At 42.4% G+C, this 20861-nt stretch overlaps 1 protein-coding gene across 1 annotated transcript in view; it reads left to right on the top strand.

Moving 5' to 3' along the window:
- SLC25A28 (solute carrier family 25 member 28) overlaps nucleotides 1-20861 on the top strand; it is a 248535-nt gene that overhangs the window by 147254 nt on the left and 80420 nt on the right. Inside the window, exon 2 of the mRNA XM_044055643.1 lies at nucleotides 1619-1847. Within this exon, the coding sequence (XP_043911578.1) occupies nucleotides 1619-1847 (229 nt within the window). The remainder of the gene's footprint in view (nucleotides 1-1618; nucleotides 1848-20861) is intronic.

A 20861-nucleotide genomic window follows, 5' to 3' on the forward strand; every position in this document is an offset into this window, starting at 1 on the left:
GATCATTGGGTCTCAGAGAGGGGGATACTTAAGCAGTCGTGTGATGCAATGATTCTATCTAGTAGCAGAGCTTGAACACACTCCTTCAAGAAGACAGTCTTGCAGACTTAAAGGAAAATGATTCCAGCAGAGTAGGTGATCTCAAGTTTCACTGGTGCAAGAATTGGTAATATACACCAATGGTGGGAGCGGTGGAGGTCTAGAGTTGGCCCCAGCTGAAATTGATCATTACTTAGGGTGAAGACTTGACATTTGCTTTTACAGATTTACATAGGTTTTCTGTTGCAGGTATTTTCCCCTTGGGGAGCCGCCTGTTTAGATTGAGCTTGGAATTCTGTTTTGTGTTCCTGCAGCCAGAGCTCTGTAATCTCTCTAATGTCAGATGCAAACATTATGCATAACCATAATGCTAGGTTTGGGAATAGAGCCCTGACTCCAGGAAGTAACTGTGTTTTTTATCCTTGCACCTTGTTACTTTTTTATAATGTATTTAATGTGGTCCAGAACTGTACATTATTGGGGAGAGGAAGGAGTTTGCACCCTAGGAAAGTTTTATTTTGTACATCTGGTGGACCAAACGCCTGTGTTAAAAATCCTGTGTGTTTCTGCAGCGGTGGTCTAAATGGATACACAGATTGATAGGGAGTATCTTTTTTTTATGATGAATATATCAATACTTTGCCCTCATAATTGTTGCCATTCAGCTTTCCAGTGTTTTCCTTTACTGCTTTTTGTTCAGTGTTCTTTATTTTGCAGTCACTTGTATGAGTGAGTGGATCATGATTTTTTTTTTCTGTGTAGTTTGTTGACCAGTACAAAGGATGGGAAATGTGGAGAAGGTGAGCTGTATGTGCTGAACTAATTTTGTAAAGATAGTAGAGGCATGGCTTGGATCTTTAATTTTGTTTCCATTTCAGTTAGTCACAGAAAACGTGGTACAGGCTGAAGTTTACAGTTGATAATCATGTTATCACTTTAGGTCTTGTTTGTGGCCATTTTTGTTAGTTGTATCTGTTGCTGTTTTATACCTTTGTCATTTGATATCATGTCATAATTGTGGGTTTAGTGCATTATTGAATTTAAGTAGAGGTTAAGGCTAGAAAAGACGCATCACCTTAGTTTTGCTTTTCAAAGGCCCTGTAAAAGGGTCATTATTGTTTAGGCTTGTGAAGACTGTCTTTGGATATATTTTGGTATGATAGTCTATGCAGAGTGACATAAGGCACGGTGTAGGTAATTGGCAGGAGTATTACTGCTGTGCTGAATAGTTGGTTGCAGTAGTCTTGAAGCAGTGTTGCAGGACAGTATTTTAGGTTGAGTGATGGACAGTATTTTAGGTTGAGTGATGGCTGAGGAATGAAGTTGAGTGGTGTTGAGTTGCGTATCTGTGTATTGTGTGGTCAATGTTGTTGCACAGCACTGTGGGAAGAAGGGTGCAGTGCCTTTATAAGTGATTAACTGGAGAGTACTATATCGTTAATACTGTTTCAGGGAAAAGTATCCAGTGCATGGCATGGGCTTTAGCTTTCCATGTACATCTGGTTTGCCCACATAGAATATTGTAACCTCTCTTGATTTTCTACATGATAAAAAAATGTTTTTATTTTGATTTTTTCAGACCCGTATGCAGTGCTTGCAACCAGACCCTGCTGCTCGTTATCGTAATGTGATGGATGCCCTGCGAAGGATTGTGGTTACTGAAGGAGTGTGGAGGCCAATGCGAGGACTGAATGTGACTGCTACTGGAGCTGGCCCTGCTCATGCCCTCTACTTTGCCTGCTATGAAAAACTAAAAAAGATATTGAGTGACATTATCCATCCTGGGGGCAATAGTCATATTGCTAATGGTATTGATCATTCCTCAAGTGTTAGACACTACGCTGTCTCTGCCTAGACTGTACCATCTAGACTATATCAACCTCCTTAGAGTGACTCAAAAGACCTAAAATTTGATCTCTAGATCAGATAAAATCCTAAAACTTTGACTTCTGGAACAGTGACAATCTATATTTTATTTGCAACATCGGATTGTGTCTCTTAATATGGCACATAATAGACACAAAGACAAAGGCAGAATGCTTCCTTTTGGGTTTCACTGATACCAGCAGAATGCATCCTGTCCGTTGAAAGGCCTACCTGTCCAGACTTTTGGATGGCATAGGAAAGGAGGACAGCGACCCTAAACCAAGCCTCTTGTTTTTTTGTATAGGCTGACTGCCCAAGAGGGTTAAAACGCTTTCGGAATTGCATCTGGAGCTGCTGGCTTTTACGTATTTAGGATATGTATTCTTTCATTTTTAAACTAGAAGGGTCAGGGACTAGAGGAAACAATAAGGCATTCAAGTTTTGAGCAAATTCTCCTTTTCCGCCCTTTGCAACACTTCTCTCAGTCTCACTGTATCTCTTTGTAACTCCAAAGAGACAGCGAGAGAGAGAGAGAAGTAGGAACAGATTTCTTATGTTGGGCTGTGGTAAAAGTTACTCCAAGCAGGTGATGGTAAATGAAGTATAGAGAATTTTTTTGCAACTTACTAGTGTAGCTCCCTTAGAGCCACTGTCTGTATTACAAAAACCTCCTAGAACATATTTTTGTCTTGTTCATGAGATTGCCTTGTAGTTGTATAGTAATTAAGGCATCTAGGCTAATGACCCCCCCCCCTCCAGTCCAAAATGCTGTTTTTCCTGATGTTCTTGTACATCCTTGGTAATAATTTGTATATCTGTTCAGATTTTGAGGATTCATGTTAGTGATTTGGGGTTACTTAATAACTGTTTAAAAGTACAACTATGCATAGGAACTTTCCATTTTAGATTAATGGATGAAAGTAAACAGTAGTATGTTTGTCTACCACCACCACCAGGAAAAATTGTAAAACTCTGTACTTAATACAAAGCAGCGTGCAGCGTACACTTCTGTAATGTGTATGCAAGCAAAATAATTTTCTGGAGTGAAGGTTTTGCACGTTCTCAAATGTTGCACTGTGACATTACCTTGTTCTTTTGATGCAATCTTGTCAAATTGCACAGTAAGAATTTCCCTTTAACTACAAGCCTAGTTTTTCCTAGGGTCTCTCCTAGTGAAAATATAACAACTCAGACATAAGTTTAGGTGCCTTTACTTAATTTTTGATTCACTTATAGTAAGCTGCTGAGGTAATTTAGCATTTGAGTGGGATTTAATGGTCTTTTTTTTTTTGGCCTGGGAAAAGGGCATCATTATGAAACTGTGCTTCCATTATTATTAAAAGGCACATGCGTTTTGTGGACTATGCATTCATCATCTGCTATAACTACCATAGGTCTCCATTAAAAAGACTCAGAAGATTGAGTTACATGGCCACAGCCATGTGTTTCAGTTTTCCTTTTACACCAATTCAGGAGAAGTTGGGCTAGACAAGATCTTTAGGTGGATAACACGGAATTACACATCTACGTGGCTAATTTGTTTTGCAGGTATTCTGTTATTTTGCTAACAGGTTCCATATTGCGTTCTGTCAGGTTTTGAATATGAGACGTTAAACCAAGGCCCCATCTTACCTGAGTTTGTGTTTGCTTAGGTGGATATAAAAGATTCCATGACACTTGACAAAGAGTAGGGGAAGATTGCTGGAGTCCTGACCAAATTTCCCCAAGTTAGTGCATCACCTCTGGTCTCCCTTGAAAAGAGGCCATTGGCCTAATGGGACTAACCCTTTCAACAAAGTGTAAGTAAAAATAAATAAATAAGATTAAAGGGCTGTATCAGATATTCTAAGGGGAGGCATGGCTGAAGAGTCACATGACATTCCCCTGGCCCTCTGTGGGGCATTCCATACATTGTAGGAAGAGTAAATTTACTGAGGCTTTTTTCTGTGGTTTTTTTTTTTTGTTACTCTGCCTTTCCTTCTTGGTCTTTCCTCTTGACAGCAAAAAGGGGAGGGGGTGTAGTCCTCAACCTTTCGTCTCCAAAATGTGGAACAGTACTTGCCGTAATGTGGAACAAATGGGCAAAATGTGGAACACATACTGACAATTTACTAACAATTTCAACCAGGAAGCTCATGGGATGGTTAAAATGTGTTTATTAATACTTGTGAAATTTTCTTTTGATGAATTAATATGATTCAGTGTTTGCCATGGATATTAATGAAAAAAGTTGCTAGGATTGAATTTGACGGACCTACTCAATTTGGAGCATTCAGGAACATGGACATTTTAAGACTCAAAATGAGGAAAGTTCCCTATAATGAGATGCACTTGGATAGGTATAGCAAGCATATCTGTCTGAACTTACTATAGGCTTGTCCTGTAGTCCTTTATGAAAGTCACTGTTCTTGACAAATGAATCCTCATTTTTTTGTCATACATTTCAGTTTGTATATCTTCATTCCGTGAATGCGCAGTGTAAAGGCCACCGTGCCTAACCATAGGTTCCCAACAGTGAATGTTTTTTCCTAATTCTTTGTTACCCACTTAAAGTGAAATTCTACTTCTTACTTGGCTGTTAGCGTCACCATTGTCCACATGCCATTGTATCTAAATGTAGCCTTTTGTAACTTTTCAGATTTTATCAGGACCTGATAAAGTTTCCTCACTAAGTGTAGTAGGCTGCTCCACCATTGTAAAGTTATTTTATGCTCAAAACACCTTTCCTGAGGATGTTTTGCTTATCTGCAGCTGAAACGCATGCTGGCAACAATTCTTCTTGCAATAGCCACGGTATCAGTCTGAGTATTTTCTAGTTGTTAATTGCTGACTCAGTCTGGCCCAAAACAGAGAAAACAGTTTAAGCATTAGTAACTTAAAGTATACATTATAAACTGGAGTTCCACCAGTCCAATTTCTTAATGTTGTCTACTAATTCCTCCTCCCACTGAGAGAGTGATCCACACCTACCTAAATGCATGGCTGTCTAGCATATAGAATGTAGATCCATGAACTACTGTTTAACATGCTGCAACCTTGAGCTAGTATAGTGAGTGTATAGCACCCTTGTTTATGACAGGTCTCCACATTCAGCTTGCTTTTTGCCAATCCCAGGATGATGTGACCCACTGTGTTAGTCTCAGCCATATTCATGCACTGTGGTGTAGTGTTCTGTTCTCTAGGTGTATGTATGCCCTATTCTTTGTCAGTCTGTTAGCAGATGGTAGGACCGTAGGTTAACATGGCATCTTTCTCTGTTGTACTAACTCATATGCACTGAATGCTGCACATAAAGCTGTTTAAAAAAAAAAATGTAAGCAGCAGAGACTTGTACTCCCAAAAGAGAATTCCAGGGAACTCACTCTTGTAGTCATAAAAGTGAATTTCAGGTAACACTTTCAGCAATTGCTTGAAAACAACAAAAAAGTCTAGTTGGCCCAAAAGTCTTTTTCTGGTCAAAAAAGCTTTCAGCTCTTAAGTATCTTTTCCCTTCTTAATGGATCATTTTAAGGTGAAGCCTGCAAATGTAATGACCGAAGTTTTAAGGTAGGTTTATCTTGCCACTTTTCCCCCTTATTCATCTTACAACCCTCCATTTGTGGCCTGCCCCACTTGCATATGTTTATGCTGCATTGCTTCTAAAAGTTTTCCATAAATTCTAAATAGCTTTGGCCAGTGGAAGTTACACCTGATCTCTGTTAATCCCTCACCTGTGTACTCTGCCTAGGGGCTTTAAGACATTGGCTACCTTCTATCCGTAATAACAAGATGTGTATTGGAATAATCCATCCCAAATGTCTGGAAATCTCATTCAGAATAGCATTGCACAAAAGAGAACATCAGCAGAGTTATTCAGTTTTGCTGTGTTGCATTACTGTCTGCATTTCAGAAGTACTCTGAAGATGTTTTCATATACAACTTATTGTACAAACTCTTCTAGATTAAGCTTTTTTTCTGAAGGAGACTACTAAATCCCCACTTTTGGTTGTTGATTATTTTGTGTGTAATAGTTAATAGTTTTAATAACTATTTTCTTGAACCCCCATATTTGGGCTTTCAAGCTTGTGTCCAACCAGCAAAAGTACAGCGGCTTAATAGCTACTTCTCTTGTCTGAGACAGTCTGTTAGATGGTCAGATCGCCTCTGTTTTTATCCAGTAGCTCCGTGCTGTAGTCATACCACAAGGTTTCATATGTGGCCTGTTTCTCTTCATTTGTTCTGTTTCTGTCAGTAATATGTTCAGAACTTTCACATCTAGCAATAGTAATTCATTACACTAATAACTTTTGCCTTGTCTGTAAATCACTTGTTGACTTAGACATCAGATATCATTTATTTTTCATAAATACAGAAAATTGGCTGGCCAGCTCTGTTGTACTTTTAAATGCAAGTGAAAGAAACTCATAATAGCCCAGTACTGTTAACATTCCATTAAATATGACCTCTCATTTCGCTCCAGTAAAAAGAACATGCATCAGAGAAGTGGAATTTACTAAATGAATGATGGACCAGAAGCTGAAGTCAGATTGTCCTCACCAATTTGATTCTGAAAACTTAACATGAACTAGACTTACTGGAGTATAACTTTACAAACATGTCAGAATTTCAGCAGTCGCCTCTACTTTTCTCCTTGGTGTCACATTTGGCTTCCCACTCTTCACTAACTTGCATATAACTTAAGTTAGAAAACGAGATCATTTTTGCAGTAGAATTTTTTTGCATTGTCAGTCTAACATGTCATTGTATGTTAAATAGTAGTGGAATGCGTCACTGTATTGCACTCAAGTAATAACCACCGCCTTACCCAACTATCTGTCAGCTAAAAATAGCCCATTATTCTTCACAAATGTCCAGCAAACCAGAATTTACTATAGTGGTACTCCCCATCCCTCTCTCAAGAGGGCCAGGTTTTTCTACTCTTAAAACTTCTCAAAGTATACAAATCCAATGGCAGTTATTGAAACCCTCTGTTTAGCGTTTATATTGCTTCACTAAACATCTTTATTAAATTTTCATATTTTAAAATGTAATTTAAGTTTAAATATATTAATAGAAAAGAAACTAATAATTTCCCACTGTTGTTATAATGCAGTGTACATATTTTCTTTTTAACAGTTTTCATTCATGCTGACATTACGTAAATTGCTCAGTTGCTGTCTTCCTTTAAAGCTCACCCCACCTCCCGAACATGAATTTACGTGTGGTGTTCTCAAAAATTCCATTTATTTCCAGAAATTGCTCCTTCCCTTTTCTGACCATACCACACATCTCTTTAGCAGTACTCCAAATTTTGTTTTATTTAGATTTTTATTTCCATTCTCTAGTAATTGCTATTCTTTGGATGCCAATAACATTAAACTTGTTAAAGGCATTACTATTTGTAGGCAATTCAGATCCTATATCCCAACTTAAAAATTTTTTTTTTTTTTTTTTGCAACCATTTGTTCTCCCAGCATTTCTGCAGGAAATGTTTAAAATCTGGCAAGTTGTTGCATTCCCAAAAAACATGCTGTCAGTTACCCTTGTCTTCCCTATTGCACCTCCAGCATTTGTTATATACCTGACAAAAAAAAAATTCCTTGGAGTGTACTTGTGGTATAAAAATACATATGCAGACATTTCCATGCAAAAATTCTAAGCATTCTAGACTTGGCTCCATATGTGTTAGCCTTACAGATTTCTTCCCGTTGTTCTTTTATAAATTGCCTTTCCATTCTTAAGAATTTTTGGGGGGAGGTATCATGCAATAATTTATATGTCCAACCAATTGTGTCTGTTGAGCTTCTCTTCTAGACTCCTCGGAAAACTCTGCTAGAGGTGATCTTTTATTTAGCACTCCCCCCGGTCCTTTTCTCTTTGTCTCTTACTTTCAGTCCCTGATAGGGAAAGGCAGTATCTAACCTGCACTCCAAATGTCTTTGTAGTCTCATCCCACTTTTACTTTCTCTCCTGAGTTATTCACTGTTGTACCTTAGTTCATTTGCTAGTTTCTTCCAGTAAAATCCATCCCTTTCTTACCCGTTTCCTTTGCTGTTACTTGTTGACTTATCTAATGGTAAAAATCTCCTTTTTCTATTCCCATGCTGGCGTTGGTTCTTGGAATGCCTTCTGCTACTTTATTTGTATATTAATCAGTGTGGTGGTTGTTCTTTGTAATGACTTGCATCCAAAATCCTAATCTTTCTCTCTCTCCAGTTCCTTCCGCCACATTTCATAATCCTTTTCTGCTTTGATTTGTAACCTGCTGCTTGAGTTACATATATGGGCCTTAACTAGGTAGTTGAAAAGTGTCCCCATTTAGATATGGTGGGTCTAAAGCACCTAAAGAGAATCTGCTTATTTCACTTTACTTTTGTTTTGTTCCCTTCCCATGTAAATTCCTTCAAGTCTTTATTATTGTCCACAGCCTCTCCTCTGATTGACCTGAATGTAAGACGAAAAGTACTAAAAGCATTTGCTCTGTTTGTATGTTACTATCCATATCCATAATCAAGAGCTTCCAGTTTTTCAGATTGTGTGTTCAATTTTGTTTAATTTCTCCCAGCATATCCTTAGTTCCATAGCCAACTCCTTTTTAATCCATTTACCTAAATATTTCATTTTACCATGTGCTGAAGTATGGGTACTGCTGAACCAGTTTGTGTTGATACATAGTTTACAACTGTAACTTTTGTTTTAGCTTCATTTATTGTATTTCCAGAAAATGTGCCAGAATTCCACAACACCGAAATGTCCTTTTCTATATTTATATTTATATATATGTATGTATATATATGTATGTATGTATATATATATATATATATATATATATATATATCAAGTACAAAATTATATTCTTTGCAAATTTTGCTTTTATTAATTACAGTACCAGTTTGAGTAGTTTGCAAGTCCCTTATTTTCTTTCCCATTGGCTCTAAATGTAAAGTAAATAAAAGGGAAAAAGGACACCCCTGTCTGGTTCTAATGTTCAGATGCAGCTTGTCTGAGAGGAGCCCTCCCACTTTGATTTTTGCCTTTGACTCTTCATTCATCCAGCCATCCATACATAATCCACAACCCCTTTTTCCTAGTTTTGGACATGAGTCGGGGTGTCACTTCAAAAATGACAATCGTCTAAAGCCAGTGTTTACACCGCCAGGTGACTAGCCTCGCTACTGTAGTTCTTCACAACACACACGCGTGCGCTGACACCTGTGGCCAATCTAGAGTGCCCAATCCACCTACTGCACATCTTTTTAATGTGGTAGAAAACTGGAGCACCCAGTGGAAACCCTTGCGAACACAGGGAGGGCATGCATACTCCACACAGAAGGCACCCTAGCCGGGAATCTAAGTTGAGAACCTCTTGCTGTGAGGCGACAACACTAACCACTGCCCCACTGTGCATATCCTCATAATTAAGCCTGTTCTGTCATGCTTCCATTGCCTTATTTACAAAATCCCTTTTGACTCTGTCAAATGCCTTCTCTGCATCAGGACCCACCAACAGTAGCAGTATTTTCTTATACTCTTTCTTTTGGAGCGTCATTTTTCTTTTAATGTCATCATATGTTTGCCTATCAAATTTGTCAACTCTCTGCTGTTCTTTTAGTTACTATAGACATAAACACTTCATGTAGTTATGGTTTAAAATGGAAAGGAGTCTGAATGAAGCTGGGTCTGATGGGTTTTTATTCTGTTTGGGTAATTCAGCCTTCAGAGCTTTCTTCAAATATGCTGGTGCTTGCCATTCTTTTAAATACTGTTAAAACCTTCCATATTTTTAACACTTTTATGCCTCAACTTCACATGAATTCAGTCTGTTCTTGGAAATTTCCCTGTTAATTATACCTCACTGTTTTTAGCTCATCTCTTCCTATCTGCTTTTAATTGTTGAGCCCCATCTTCCTTTAACCTTGACATAATTAAGTTTTCCATAATTATTTCCATTTGCACCTTGTCTTGGTTTCTGCATTCCTTTATTTTACAGAAATTGTGTTAAAATTTCTGAAGTATATGTAATACCTTTTAATAGGATCTGTAATTATTTTTCTTGTCATAGGCTCCTTACATTTAACTACAACCCTTTCAACTTTCAGTTGCCAAGGACATTGGGCTAAAAGTTTTTGTTCTGTAGAAGGGTTGTCAGAAACGGTTGCTTTGCAGCATTTCTAAACTCATGCATGTTGTCCTAGTACTTTGCATTCCCTCTCTCACTCTGTAGTTGTGCTCTGGCATGTATGTGAGATTCCCATTCTTCTGCATTATTTTAACCTTTGTCAATCTCTGATTTCTATTACTGCATTCCTTTGCCTTTCTGTTTTATTTCTGCCATGTTTTTTCATGTGTATTTTGTCTGACTCAGTAGCTATCCCTTTTGAAGTAACTTCTGTCTTCCTAATAACTCTTAGATTTGAAATAGTTACTTCATTTGCTCTGCAGCCTGTGGTATCTGATCCGAGCCGGCAGCTTTACTAGCTAAAAGATCCGAGCTCCTGGCTCCTCCCCTTTACCATAATCCCTTGCTACATGCTCCCTTTCCTTAGATCGAGTTTGCCGCAGCTGAAAGAAGCTTCTAGTGAAGAGCTCCTTAGGCTTTTCAGTGAACCTTTGTCAAAAAGTTAGAAAAAAGTTTAAATTTTGTTAGTGTGTGAGTGGTTTAGCTCCTATTCGTTGAGTGATAGCCTTAGTTTTATTTTTTTGTGGTAATTTTAGCTTATATATTTTTTTTTTGTCCCCTCCCCTAAGTGTGTGGGTGTGTTAGTGTGATGGCTGAAGGGCCCAAAGCCGTCTTTTCTAAGTGCACTGAGTGTGGCCGTAAGCTTTCCCCGGCTGATGGCCACACTCAGTGCGTTTCGTGTCTGGGGGTGGCCCACTTATCCACTAGTTGCCAGATATGTGCAGCGTTTAACCCCCGGGCCATCAGGGATAGGAAGAACAAGTTGATCCTGGCAGGCTTGTTACCGCAGGACACTTCTTCTTCCTCTCCCTCTAAGGCACAGGCTGCTACTGCAGCCCCCGTGCCTTTAGGTCCCCCGACTCTGCCTGGGACTCAACCTCCCTCTGCTACGCAGAGTTCAGGGGACTCTTCTGCCTCTTCGAGAGAGAAGAGGCATAAGGAAAAGGATAGAGAGAAACACAAAAGTCATAAGAGGTGGGCTGAGACTCATCCCTCAGCCCCGCCATCTAAAGTTACTAGCCACTCTACGAGGGCCTCCAGATCCTCTCCCTCTCGGCTCCGTTCGCCTTGTTTCTCGCGGAAGGAGTCGAGGCGGCCCTCCCGGCCTGCCTCGACTATCTCTTCTAGGTCTACAAGAAGCCTGACCGATGCGGACATGGATCAGATGATGCGTCGATTTCTGCAGACTCAGATGCAGATGGGGGTGCTCCTGCCTCCCCCCCCCCCTCCGAGGGAGTGCAGTCCCCCTTTTTGCCCCGATCACTCCTTCTCCAACCCGTTTTCGGGTTTTGGAATCATTGGATCCGGGCCCTTTCAGAGCCAGGTTTTTTTCAGCGCCGATAGTTCCGGTAGCTTCGACGCCGACTGTACCCTCGAGCGTGTCGGATCCTAGCTCTCGGGGCCGAGGGCCGAGCGTCGGATCCGTAGGGGTTTGTGTGTCTTCGGTGCCCTTCAGGTCGTAGCACACTTCCCTCTCGGATCCGACCGCTTCGGCTCCGACACCGATTCCTGCTTCGGAGCCGAGGAGACTGCTTTCGGAGCCTGGGGAAAGCGGCTCGCCTTCAGCTTTTGAGGTAGTGGAGAGGGTTCTGTCCGAGGCCTTCCAGATCCCCGGTCCGGGCGTCGGATCCTTCCGCTCCCCCTATGCATTTGGGTCTATCCTCCATCATCCGGCCACTGGGGACAGCCTGCTCAAACCCTCCTGTTAGTTCCCTTAGAGGAGCAGGACCCCGTAGGTGAGCCCTCCTCGGATAGTCCCACCGAGGAGGTTCCACACAAACGGAAGTGTAAAAGGAGGCACCTGGACTCCCCTGAGTCCCTCATGACAGACACATAATTTGGATGAAGGGGAAGGTTCCCCAAGGTCACCCCCTGAGGATGTCTCCTTTGGAGACATCATGGAAATGTTGCGAATTAGCGGGGGGTGGTCTGCCCAAAAACCTTCCTCGGACGAGTCTGTGTTTCTAGAGGCATTTGAGGCAGGCCCGTCTACCTCCTGGGTGTCCCCCCCCCGGCTGACCCCCTGGTAGACTTAATTACTACCATGGCGTGGAAGGAGCCCGACACCGTGGAGCCAATTCCAAGACGGCCAGACAAAATTCTTAGCCCTCCCTCTGATAGGCAGGCCCTGGTCTAAGGGTTCACCTGTGGATGCCATGTTGGTGGCAGCTGCCACGAAGAAGGAACTCTCGTAGGAGAGTTCCTCAGTCCACCCTCCGGATAAGGAATCTCGGACGTTGGACCGCATTGGGAAGCGGATGTTTGCTTCAGCCACCTTCTCTGTAAGGGTGCTGAACTACATGGCACACATTATCAGGCTACAGCGAGACCTAATAAAGGAATACGCTGCAGCTCCCCCGGAGTCCATGACAGTCGAGGATAAGAAGACTTTCTCGACTCGTATGGCCACTCTCGAACACGTCTATGTGGCTACTCTCCCATGCTATGGAGGGAGCTGCTAGAGCTAGCGGAACGGGGGTTGTCTTGCGGCATCACACCTTGCTCCGCCTTTGCGATTTCGCGGAACCCTTTAAGGCGTCCTTCGCGAACGCACCTTTTGACGGTTCTTAGATCTTTGGCAAGACCGTACACGAGACGCTGGTCCAAAGCGAAAAGGACAGGAAGACGCCGTCTGCCGTCGGGGTCCACTTCTCTAATCCCAAACGATCCTTTTCGAGGAATCAGAGGGGACAAAAGAAGATGTGGTTCCGGAATGCTCAGCAGTCCCGACCAGCTTTGGACCCCTATTCCTTCAGAGGCAGAGGAGGACAAGGTGGACGCCGGCCCAGAGGCAGAGGGGTGCCGCGTAACTTCGGGTCTAGAGAACCGTTCTTGGACAGGCCCGCGCAACAGCACTGAGGACTTGCCGGCTGTCCCTCTCTGGAGGAAGTCTGGGGACGTTTGTCGGAGCACCTACTAAATTGAGAGTCCATCACGACGGATCGATGGGTGCTCCGAATCATATCCAGAGGTTATTCCATTCCCTTCCTAAATCCCCCCCCCCCCAATGAAGCGCCTCCCCGATGTCCCACCCGATCAAAGGGAGGTGGCAGCTTCAGAGATTTCAAAGCTGCTAGAAAAAAGAGCCATCCAGCGCGTACCCCCAGACCAGTTCGGATTGTGCTATTACTCCAGGTTCTTTTGAGTGCCAAAAAAGACGGGGGACGTAAGACCGATTCTAGATCTTTCTTCCCTGAACCTGTTCATTCCCAAAGAGAAATTCCGGATGGTCATTCTTCAATCAATTCTCCCCCTCCTTCGGGAGAACGACTGGATGTGCTCCATAGACCTCAAAGATGCGTACTACCACATTTTGATGGACAGACTATCCAGGAGGTTTCTCCGCTTCCGGCTGGGAGCCAGTCATTATCAATTCAGGGTCCTTCCGTTCGGCCTCACCTCAGCCCCCAGGGTGTTCACCAAGGTCATGGCAGTGTTTGCAGCCCACCTGAGACTCCAGGGCATTCAGGTCTTTCCATACCTGGACGACTGGCTCCTCACCGCCTCCAACAGGCATCAACTGTGTGTTGCCATGGATTATGCTCTAACTCTTGCCCAGAGTTTGGGCATTTCGGTAAACCTTCAAAAGTCCTTTCTTCATCCTGTGCAGGTTCTCGAATTTATAGGGGCCAAATTGGACACTCGCCTCTCTCAGGCCCTACTAACTTCAGACAGGGTGAACAGTTTGTCATGTCAGGTTATAGCCCTCCTTCAGAAACCGGCTCCATCGGCAGAGTTAGTCTTGAGAGCACTAGGCTCTATGGCGGCGGCAATCAGTCTTTGCCTACACGAGCGTCTACGAATGAGGATTCTGCAATGGACCCTTCAAGTCCAGTGGTCTCTGTTGCTACATCCGTTGAACACCCCTATTCCCCTGAGCAGGGCTTGCAGGGACTCCCTTCTCTGGTGGCTTCGCTCACGGGAGCTGTGGGAAGGGAGACCCTTCGTGATGCCTCCGCCCCAAGCCACGTTGACCACGGATGCTTCTCGCCTCGGGTGGGGGGAGGCATTCTTTGGGCAGAACCGTCCAAGGCACGTGGACCCCCTTAGAGACCGCTTTGCATATCAATGTCCTAGAGATGAGGGCGGTGCTTCTGGTGTTGCAAGTTCTCCATGACCTTCTTCCTCTAGGGACTATTGCGGTTCAAACAGACAACATGGCGGTAGTCTGGTATATAAACGGGGAGGGACCAGATCTTATCCCCTTTGTCGGGAGGCTATGAGCGTTTTGGAGTGGGCGATCTCCACAAACTGCTTTCTGGTAGCAACGCACATTCCGGGTCGGTCCAACATTCTGGCGGACAAACTGAGTCTCGTGATCCTCACACCGTACAAGTGGTCTCTGAAACCATCAGTTGCGAAACAGATCTTCCTCAAATGGGGTCTACCTTGCTGCGATCTTTTCGCTTCTCCGTCAAACACAAAGTGCAGCGAGTTTTTTGTGATACTTCCCCTACCAGGGGAGAGCCCCAGAGACGCTCTGGTTCATGCTTGGCCACCCGGTCTCCTCTATGCTTACCCCCCCCCCTTCCTCTTATGACGAAGTTAATTCGGAAAGCACGTCGGTTGGGGAGCAGAATTATCCTTGTAGCCCCATTATGGCCTCGCCAGATCTGGTTCCCTTGTCTGCGGTCTCACGGTGTAGTTCCTCCATGGATCTTAGATCCCATTCCGGATCTGATTTCGTATCCTGCAGGATTGCAACCCCCGAACCTGGTAAACCTCAAGCTCGCGGCTTGGTTGATCCAGTTCCACTGATGGCAAGGACTCCTGGCATCTCATCACCAGTAAAGGCCATTCTGGTAGCGGCTCACAAGCCTGCTACCAGGAAAATTTACAGTAGTAAATGGAAGCATTTTTCTGTCTGGGCTAAGGACAAGGGCTTAGATCCCTTTACTGGCGGTTCTTGATTTTCTGTCACACATTTTTCATCAAGGAGCCAGGGCATCTACAGTTAAAGTACAATTGGCAGCCATTTCCCATTTTCATGTAGGGAATGGACTGGGATCTTTAGCTTCTGCGAAGATATGCAAAACCTTCTTGAAAGGTATTTTTCTGTTGAAACCACCAGTTAAGACTGCGGTCCCACCACGGGACTTAACTTTGGTTTTACAAGCATTGACAAGCCCACCTTTTGAGCCTGCCGCCTCAGTTCCATTAAAGTTCTTATCATGGAAAACAGCCTTTCTAGTTGCTATTACTTCAGCCAGGAGGGTTTCGGAACTTCAAGCTCTTTGCATGAAACCCCCTTATCTAATCTTTCATAGGGATAGAGTGTCTCTCAGGACTAACCCTTCCTTCTTACCAAAGGTGGCTTCAGAGTCAAATATTAATCAGTCTGTTAATTTACCAGTGTTCTTTCCCAACTTTCAGAACCAAGGGGAATACAAATTACACAAGTTGGATGTACATAGACAACTATGTTTTTACTTGCACAGGACGAAGGATACTCGCAAGGCTGATCAGTTGTTTGTGTCCTTTGCCAAATCTGCTCTGGGTAGAGCTATTACCAAAGTTACCTTAGCAAATTGGATTTCACAGTGCATCATTCATGCGTATGTAGCCTCAGGTAAACCTGCTCCTATCGGAGTCCATGCCCACTCAACCCGATCCATAGCCACATCAGCAGCCTTCTGGTAAAGGGTTCCCCTGGACAACATATGTTCAGCAGCTACTTGGTCCTCTTCCCATACATTCATTTCTCATTATAAATTGGATATGATATCCAGGAGTAGGGCTTCCTTTGGCTCCGCGGTGCTTCGGAATATCCTTCCTTGAGGGCCACCCAAGGTTTTAGGTAGCTGGGGACTCTGTCCCACAGGTTGCAGAGCAAATGAAGTAACTACTTCAGATAAAGAAGTTATGTACTCACCATAACGTTCCATCTGAGTGGGTACTTCATTTGTCTGCAACCGACTCTCCCCTTCATGCCCCCTAAACATTATTGTGGTTCCTGATCATGATTGAGATCGTTTCATGTGTTTAGGCATTACTTGGTCCTCTGTCGAGGGTCTTAGTTAGATTAAGCAAACTCGATCTGAGGAAATGGAGCATGTAGCAAGGGATTGTGGGTAAAGGGGAGGAGCCAGGAGATCGGATCTTTTAGCTAGTAAAGCTGCCGGCTCGGTTCCGAGGTTGGATCCGATACCACAGGTTGCAGACAAATGAAGTTACCTACTCAGATGGAACGTTATGGTGAGTACATAACTTCTTTTTCATTTCCTCTACTCATTAACATATTAGTGTAAAATGCCAAAGTCTCATTTTTACATCATTACCCTGCATCTTTTTTTTTAGCTTTTGCATGTCCAAGAGTTTACAAATATATTGGATGGATCTCTACCTTTTCAGTTAAGTAAACTCCTTTTCTTTCCCCTGTACCTGTAAGGCTCCTATAAAATCAAATTTCTATCCAGTCTGGCCCAATTATTGTATCTTTGGGAATACTGCAGTCTGTCTGGGATCTTGCTGCTGAACCAAATATTTTATAGTCTCTTAAGAATTTACCCCACTTTGTTACTTTCCCTTCTAGGTCTCCCTGATGCATCTCATCATTGAATAGCAAGGTTGTATGTCCATCTTTCTTCAGTTATTGACTATGAAAGATTGGTGGAGACTATCATTAGAGCCCAGCAGAAGTTGTTTTTGGAGGTAGTGAAGGCCTATTTTCTGCCCTGCCTTTTTTGCAAGATTGCCTTGGTTCTCTTCACTGGCCCTCAAGATCCTTGTGCCCATCCCAAGGAGGTTGACACTGAACCAAGATGTGCCGAGGTCGGCAGCAGAATAACTGTTTGGTATTGATTGTGGTTTTGATTTCTGTTCCACTGCATTCTATATCAGCAGCTTGGACTTTGCTGCAGTTGTCAGCAGCTTTGTGTATATGACAGACATTGGTAGACCATCAGCCCCAAGGGGTTAGACCTCATAGGATCCAGCTCAGTGCTGATCTTGTCAGTATAATTGCTGGCTTTGATGGGACAGTGCCTTTAACATCAGGCCTGGGATCATTGCCAGAGGTTGGCTTCTTGGGTCTAAGGTAGTTGCTGATCCTGACAGTGGTCAGGGCAGAAGCTTGTGGCCCTGAGCACTGCATCAGCAGTGTTGTTGACAGTGCCAGTACAAAAGTCTTATCTACCTTCCATATGAAAAAGAGGTTATCAATACATTATCCTATCAAAAATTAGATCTTATAAAGAATTGATTCTCCCCATTCCCTTACCTCTATACTACCAAAGGTTGGTAATATAACTGCTTACATTGCTGTTTCACTATTTTGTTGAAAATATTTGTTACCAAACACACAAAATATATTTTTCAAGATCCTCTGTAACAAAGCACTTATCACATGTATGTATGTGTTTTTGAGTCAACTATTTATTTTTTTTTTGTGCTCTTACGTAATCCATTGCTAATGTCTGTGGAATATAGGTGTATAGGGAGACTGTGTGTACCATTTTATTTATTTGACATTTGTTTGCCAGGGAGGTCTGTCTGGGCTGTAGCCCATTTTCAGCTAAGGCCCAGGGAGAAAAGCACCACATGTAGACAGTCAACAATAAAAAGTACAGCTTTAACATAAAACCAGTCTGGCCGGTGCCGAATTTACAGTCACACAATAAGCAATAAAAAAGTACATATTTGGATAACTTTTCATCAGTTTTTACAGAGATTAATGCAGATAGAACTAGTGCTGTATAAATAAAATCAGTTTATCAATGTCTAAGTTTATTTATAGAAAAAGTTTCAAACAGCAATAAGGAAAATCAGGAATCGGAGTTCAAAAGTTATGGATGCAGATATTTTTATATTCATAGTGTAGTTTATATAGAGAGTACTGAATTGTATTAAGATGAGCAGATAGTCAAAAGAAATGAATTATGGGAGTGAAACAGGATGAGAAGGAGACCATGTATTTGTATAGCTGTGGATGAGGTTAGAAGAATATTTTTGAGAGTTATGGGGTTGAAAGGTAAATTAAGAAGAGTGGAATGTACAGAAAAGAATTAAGTATTTGGGGAAAAGAGATGATAAAAGCTGTTCAGTCTGGTGATGAGCAGGAGCATAACCAGTTGCTGTGTAGACAAGTCTTTAGTAGGTTTTTTGAACTGAGTAGGGTTACTAGAGTACTCTAAGGGATGGAATTCCATGCTTTTGATATGTGATTTAAGTAGAGAGAGTCACCAAAGGTGTTCTTGGATTTTGTAACTTTTAGTAATTTGCTAGACTATCTCAAGGTTCTGTTTAGTGTGGGTTGGTACTAGGGTATGGAGGGCTGGACATTTTTCTGGTTAACTGACATATCTTCGACTGGGTTAGTGTAAGTTGGTTCAAGGATAGGGGGTAGGGTAGTTCTAGCCATTTGAATTGTTGGAGAGCAACAGAGTGATGGGTTCTGTGAAGTAGCTTTGCAGCAAATTTGGCAATCTTGTGGTAGCATGTTTCTAGCTCGTTTTAGTTTTTCTCAGGTTTGTACATGTAGGGGAGGCGTACATTAGCATGGATAATAGGTGGGTCTCTATAGAGGTATATTAATTTAATGTAGGCTTTTTTAATAGCTAGTAGTACATGTTTGTCAAATCTCAAACTATTATCACTGGTGACACCTAGTAGTTTGGTTTCATGCTTTTTTAATTTCTCCAAATCTTTTGGGTTTCTAATACCATGACAGGACCCCATTCTCAAGTCAAAGTATGATTAAAGTTCATGAAATTAGTATTATTTCAATCTTTGTCAGCCAGTTGTGCTCTTTGCAGCACTTGCAATGTGCCCAGTAACGACGACTCCTGCAGTTCATATGGAGTTACATGTATTGATAACATATCTAAATACGATTGTAAATTCTTTTTTTTATAAGACCTGTTGCTCCTACTACTGTTGGAACTGTCTGGGTATCTTTCTTCCACATTGCTCTCGTTTCTGCTTTCAGATCCTGATATTTTATGACTTTCTGTCTCTCTGTACACAAGACACTTTTAGTCACTGGGTGTGGCAATTTCAATGATCAATGCTACTCTTGTCTTCTTTTCTTGGACCACTGTATCCAGTTTTCTAGCATCTATCTTTTGAACTGTTTGTAATGGATGTTCCAAAGTGATGTAGACGTCTTCATTTTCTGTGATGCTTTGTGGCTCATGTTTCCAGTGTTTTTTGGCCACTTCTGTACCATAATGTTTGCACAATCCCCAGTGTAACAGTCTCGCAACATTATTATGCCTTTCAGTATACAGTCCTCCTGCCATTAGTATGTTGCAACCAGCAACAAGGTGGTTTCACTCATTGGCTCGATCAGTGTGTGGTTAGATGAGGTGATTTTCAAGTGCTGGCTGAGTTTGTTTGCTTTGTATTGGTTATTACGCAAAAGCAGTTTGATTTGGTGGGGTTTAGAATGAGTTGATAGTTTATATATGTAAGATGTAATGGCAGAGAGAGATTTTTTGAGTAATTTTTCTGAAGCTGTGGCATGGAGGGTGCAGCACAGATGACAGTGGAGTCATCTGTGTATTGTATGATAATGGCATGGCAGGTTGTGGTGTGAAGTTTGTTTGCAAAGACAGAAAAGAAGTGGACCAAGTATAGAACTTTGTGGAACACCTAATGTTACAGGTAATAGGGAGAGATCATTTTGCCACTTGACAGCTTGTTGGCAATCTGGAAGATAGTTGTGGAACCAGAAGAGGGCATCTTTAGATAGGTCAAGAGTTGTGAGCTCAAGTAAGACCTGTTGGTGTGGTACTGTGTGTCATGCCTTTGACATATATAGTGGAGACAATTTGTCCCTCATTTATGAGTTGATTTACAGTATTGGTGAAGCGAAGTAGGACAGTTGTGATAGTGTGGTTGGGTCGGAATCCATGCTGTGAGTTAGCTAGGAGATTTAGTTACTAGGACCTCAAAAATCTACCATACACAGGTTAAAAGTCCTATCCCTCTACTCTTGTTTCATACAGACTCCTCAGAGGTGACCTCTGTGTGGCATACAAGGAGATCTCGGGATCCCGCCTTGATGGGACTGCTACATTTCTGCAAATCGGGCGCCACTCGAGTAACCTGCACACACAGCCTCAACCTGCTGTGACATCAGTAGAACTCGGCAGGACAGATTTGTTTCCTAAAGACTTCCCTGTCTGTGGAATAAACTCCCTCTCCACGTCAAGCAGAGTACCTCTTTACCCTTTTTTTAGTGCAACCTGGATAACTAGATGGGAAATAAAATACATCCCTGGGATTCCACCCTTGTTCCTGCTGGACTGGGGCAACGGGTGCTGATTTGTCTATACATGGGCTAGACTATTGGCTAGGTTTATAAGGGCATCAGGGCCAATAGCCTAGTAACTTCCTCTGATCCTGTGTTAACACAGTCAGAAGCTGCAACACTCAGTTTGAGGTGGAAACCAGTTGTTGAACCAATTTATTGATGCCTCTTAGGCTGGATGTCTAGAGGCTGAGGCTGTTATGCAGCAGGTCAGCACCTCACATGAGATTTTGCCAGTGTGCCGGTATATGTTTGCTTTCTCTTGTGCTCAGGTTTGTCATCCAGTGAGGGGTGGTGAGAAATTTGCATGTGAAAGGAAGCACATTAAATCTCTTGTATTGTGAGTGTCCTACACCATATACCAGTGGTAAAGTGGGTGCCCATCTCCCCATTTCCCTCCAGTGAGCCCTCATTTGCTGAAGTTTTAGAAATGACGAGGCAGGGGGATGACTTACTGGCCATCGGCATCCTTGCTAAAGAAATCATTGCAAGAGCAGTTCCAAAACTCCCCAGACATCGACATCATCATCATGGGTGGTTGCTTTA

Source organism: Protopterus annectens, chromosome 14.part0 (genome assembly GCF_019279795.1).
Source record: "Protopterus annectens isolate FY-2018-M chromosome 14.part0, PAN1.0, whole genome shotgun sequence".
NCBI classification, from domain to species: domain Eukaryota; kingdom Metazoa; phylum Chordata; order Ceratodontiformes; family Protopteridae; genus Protopterus; species Protopterus annectens.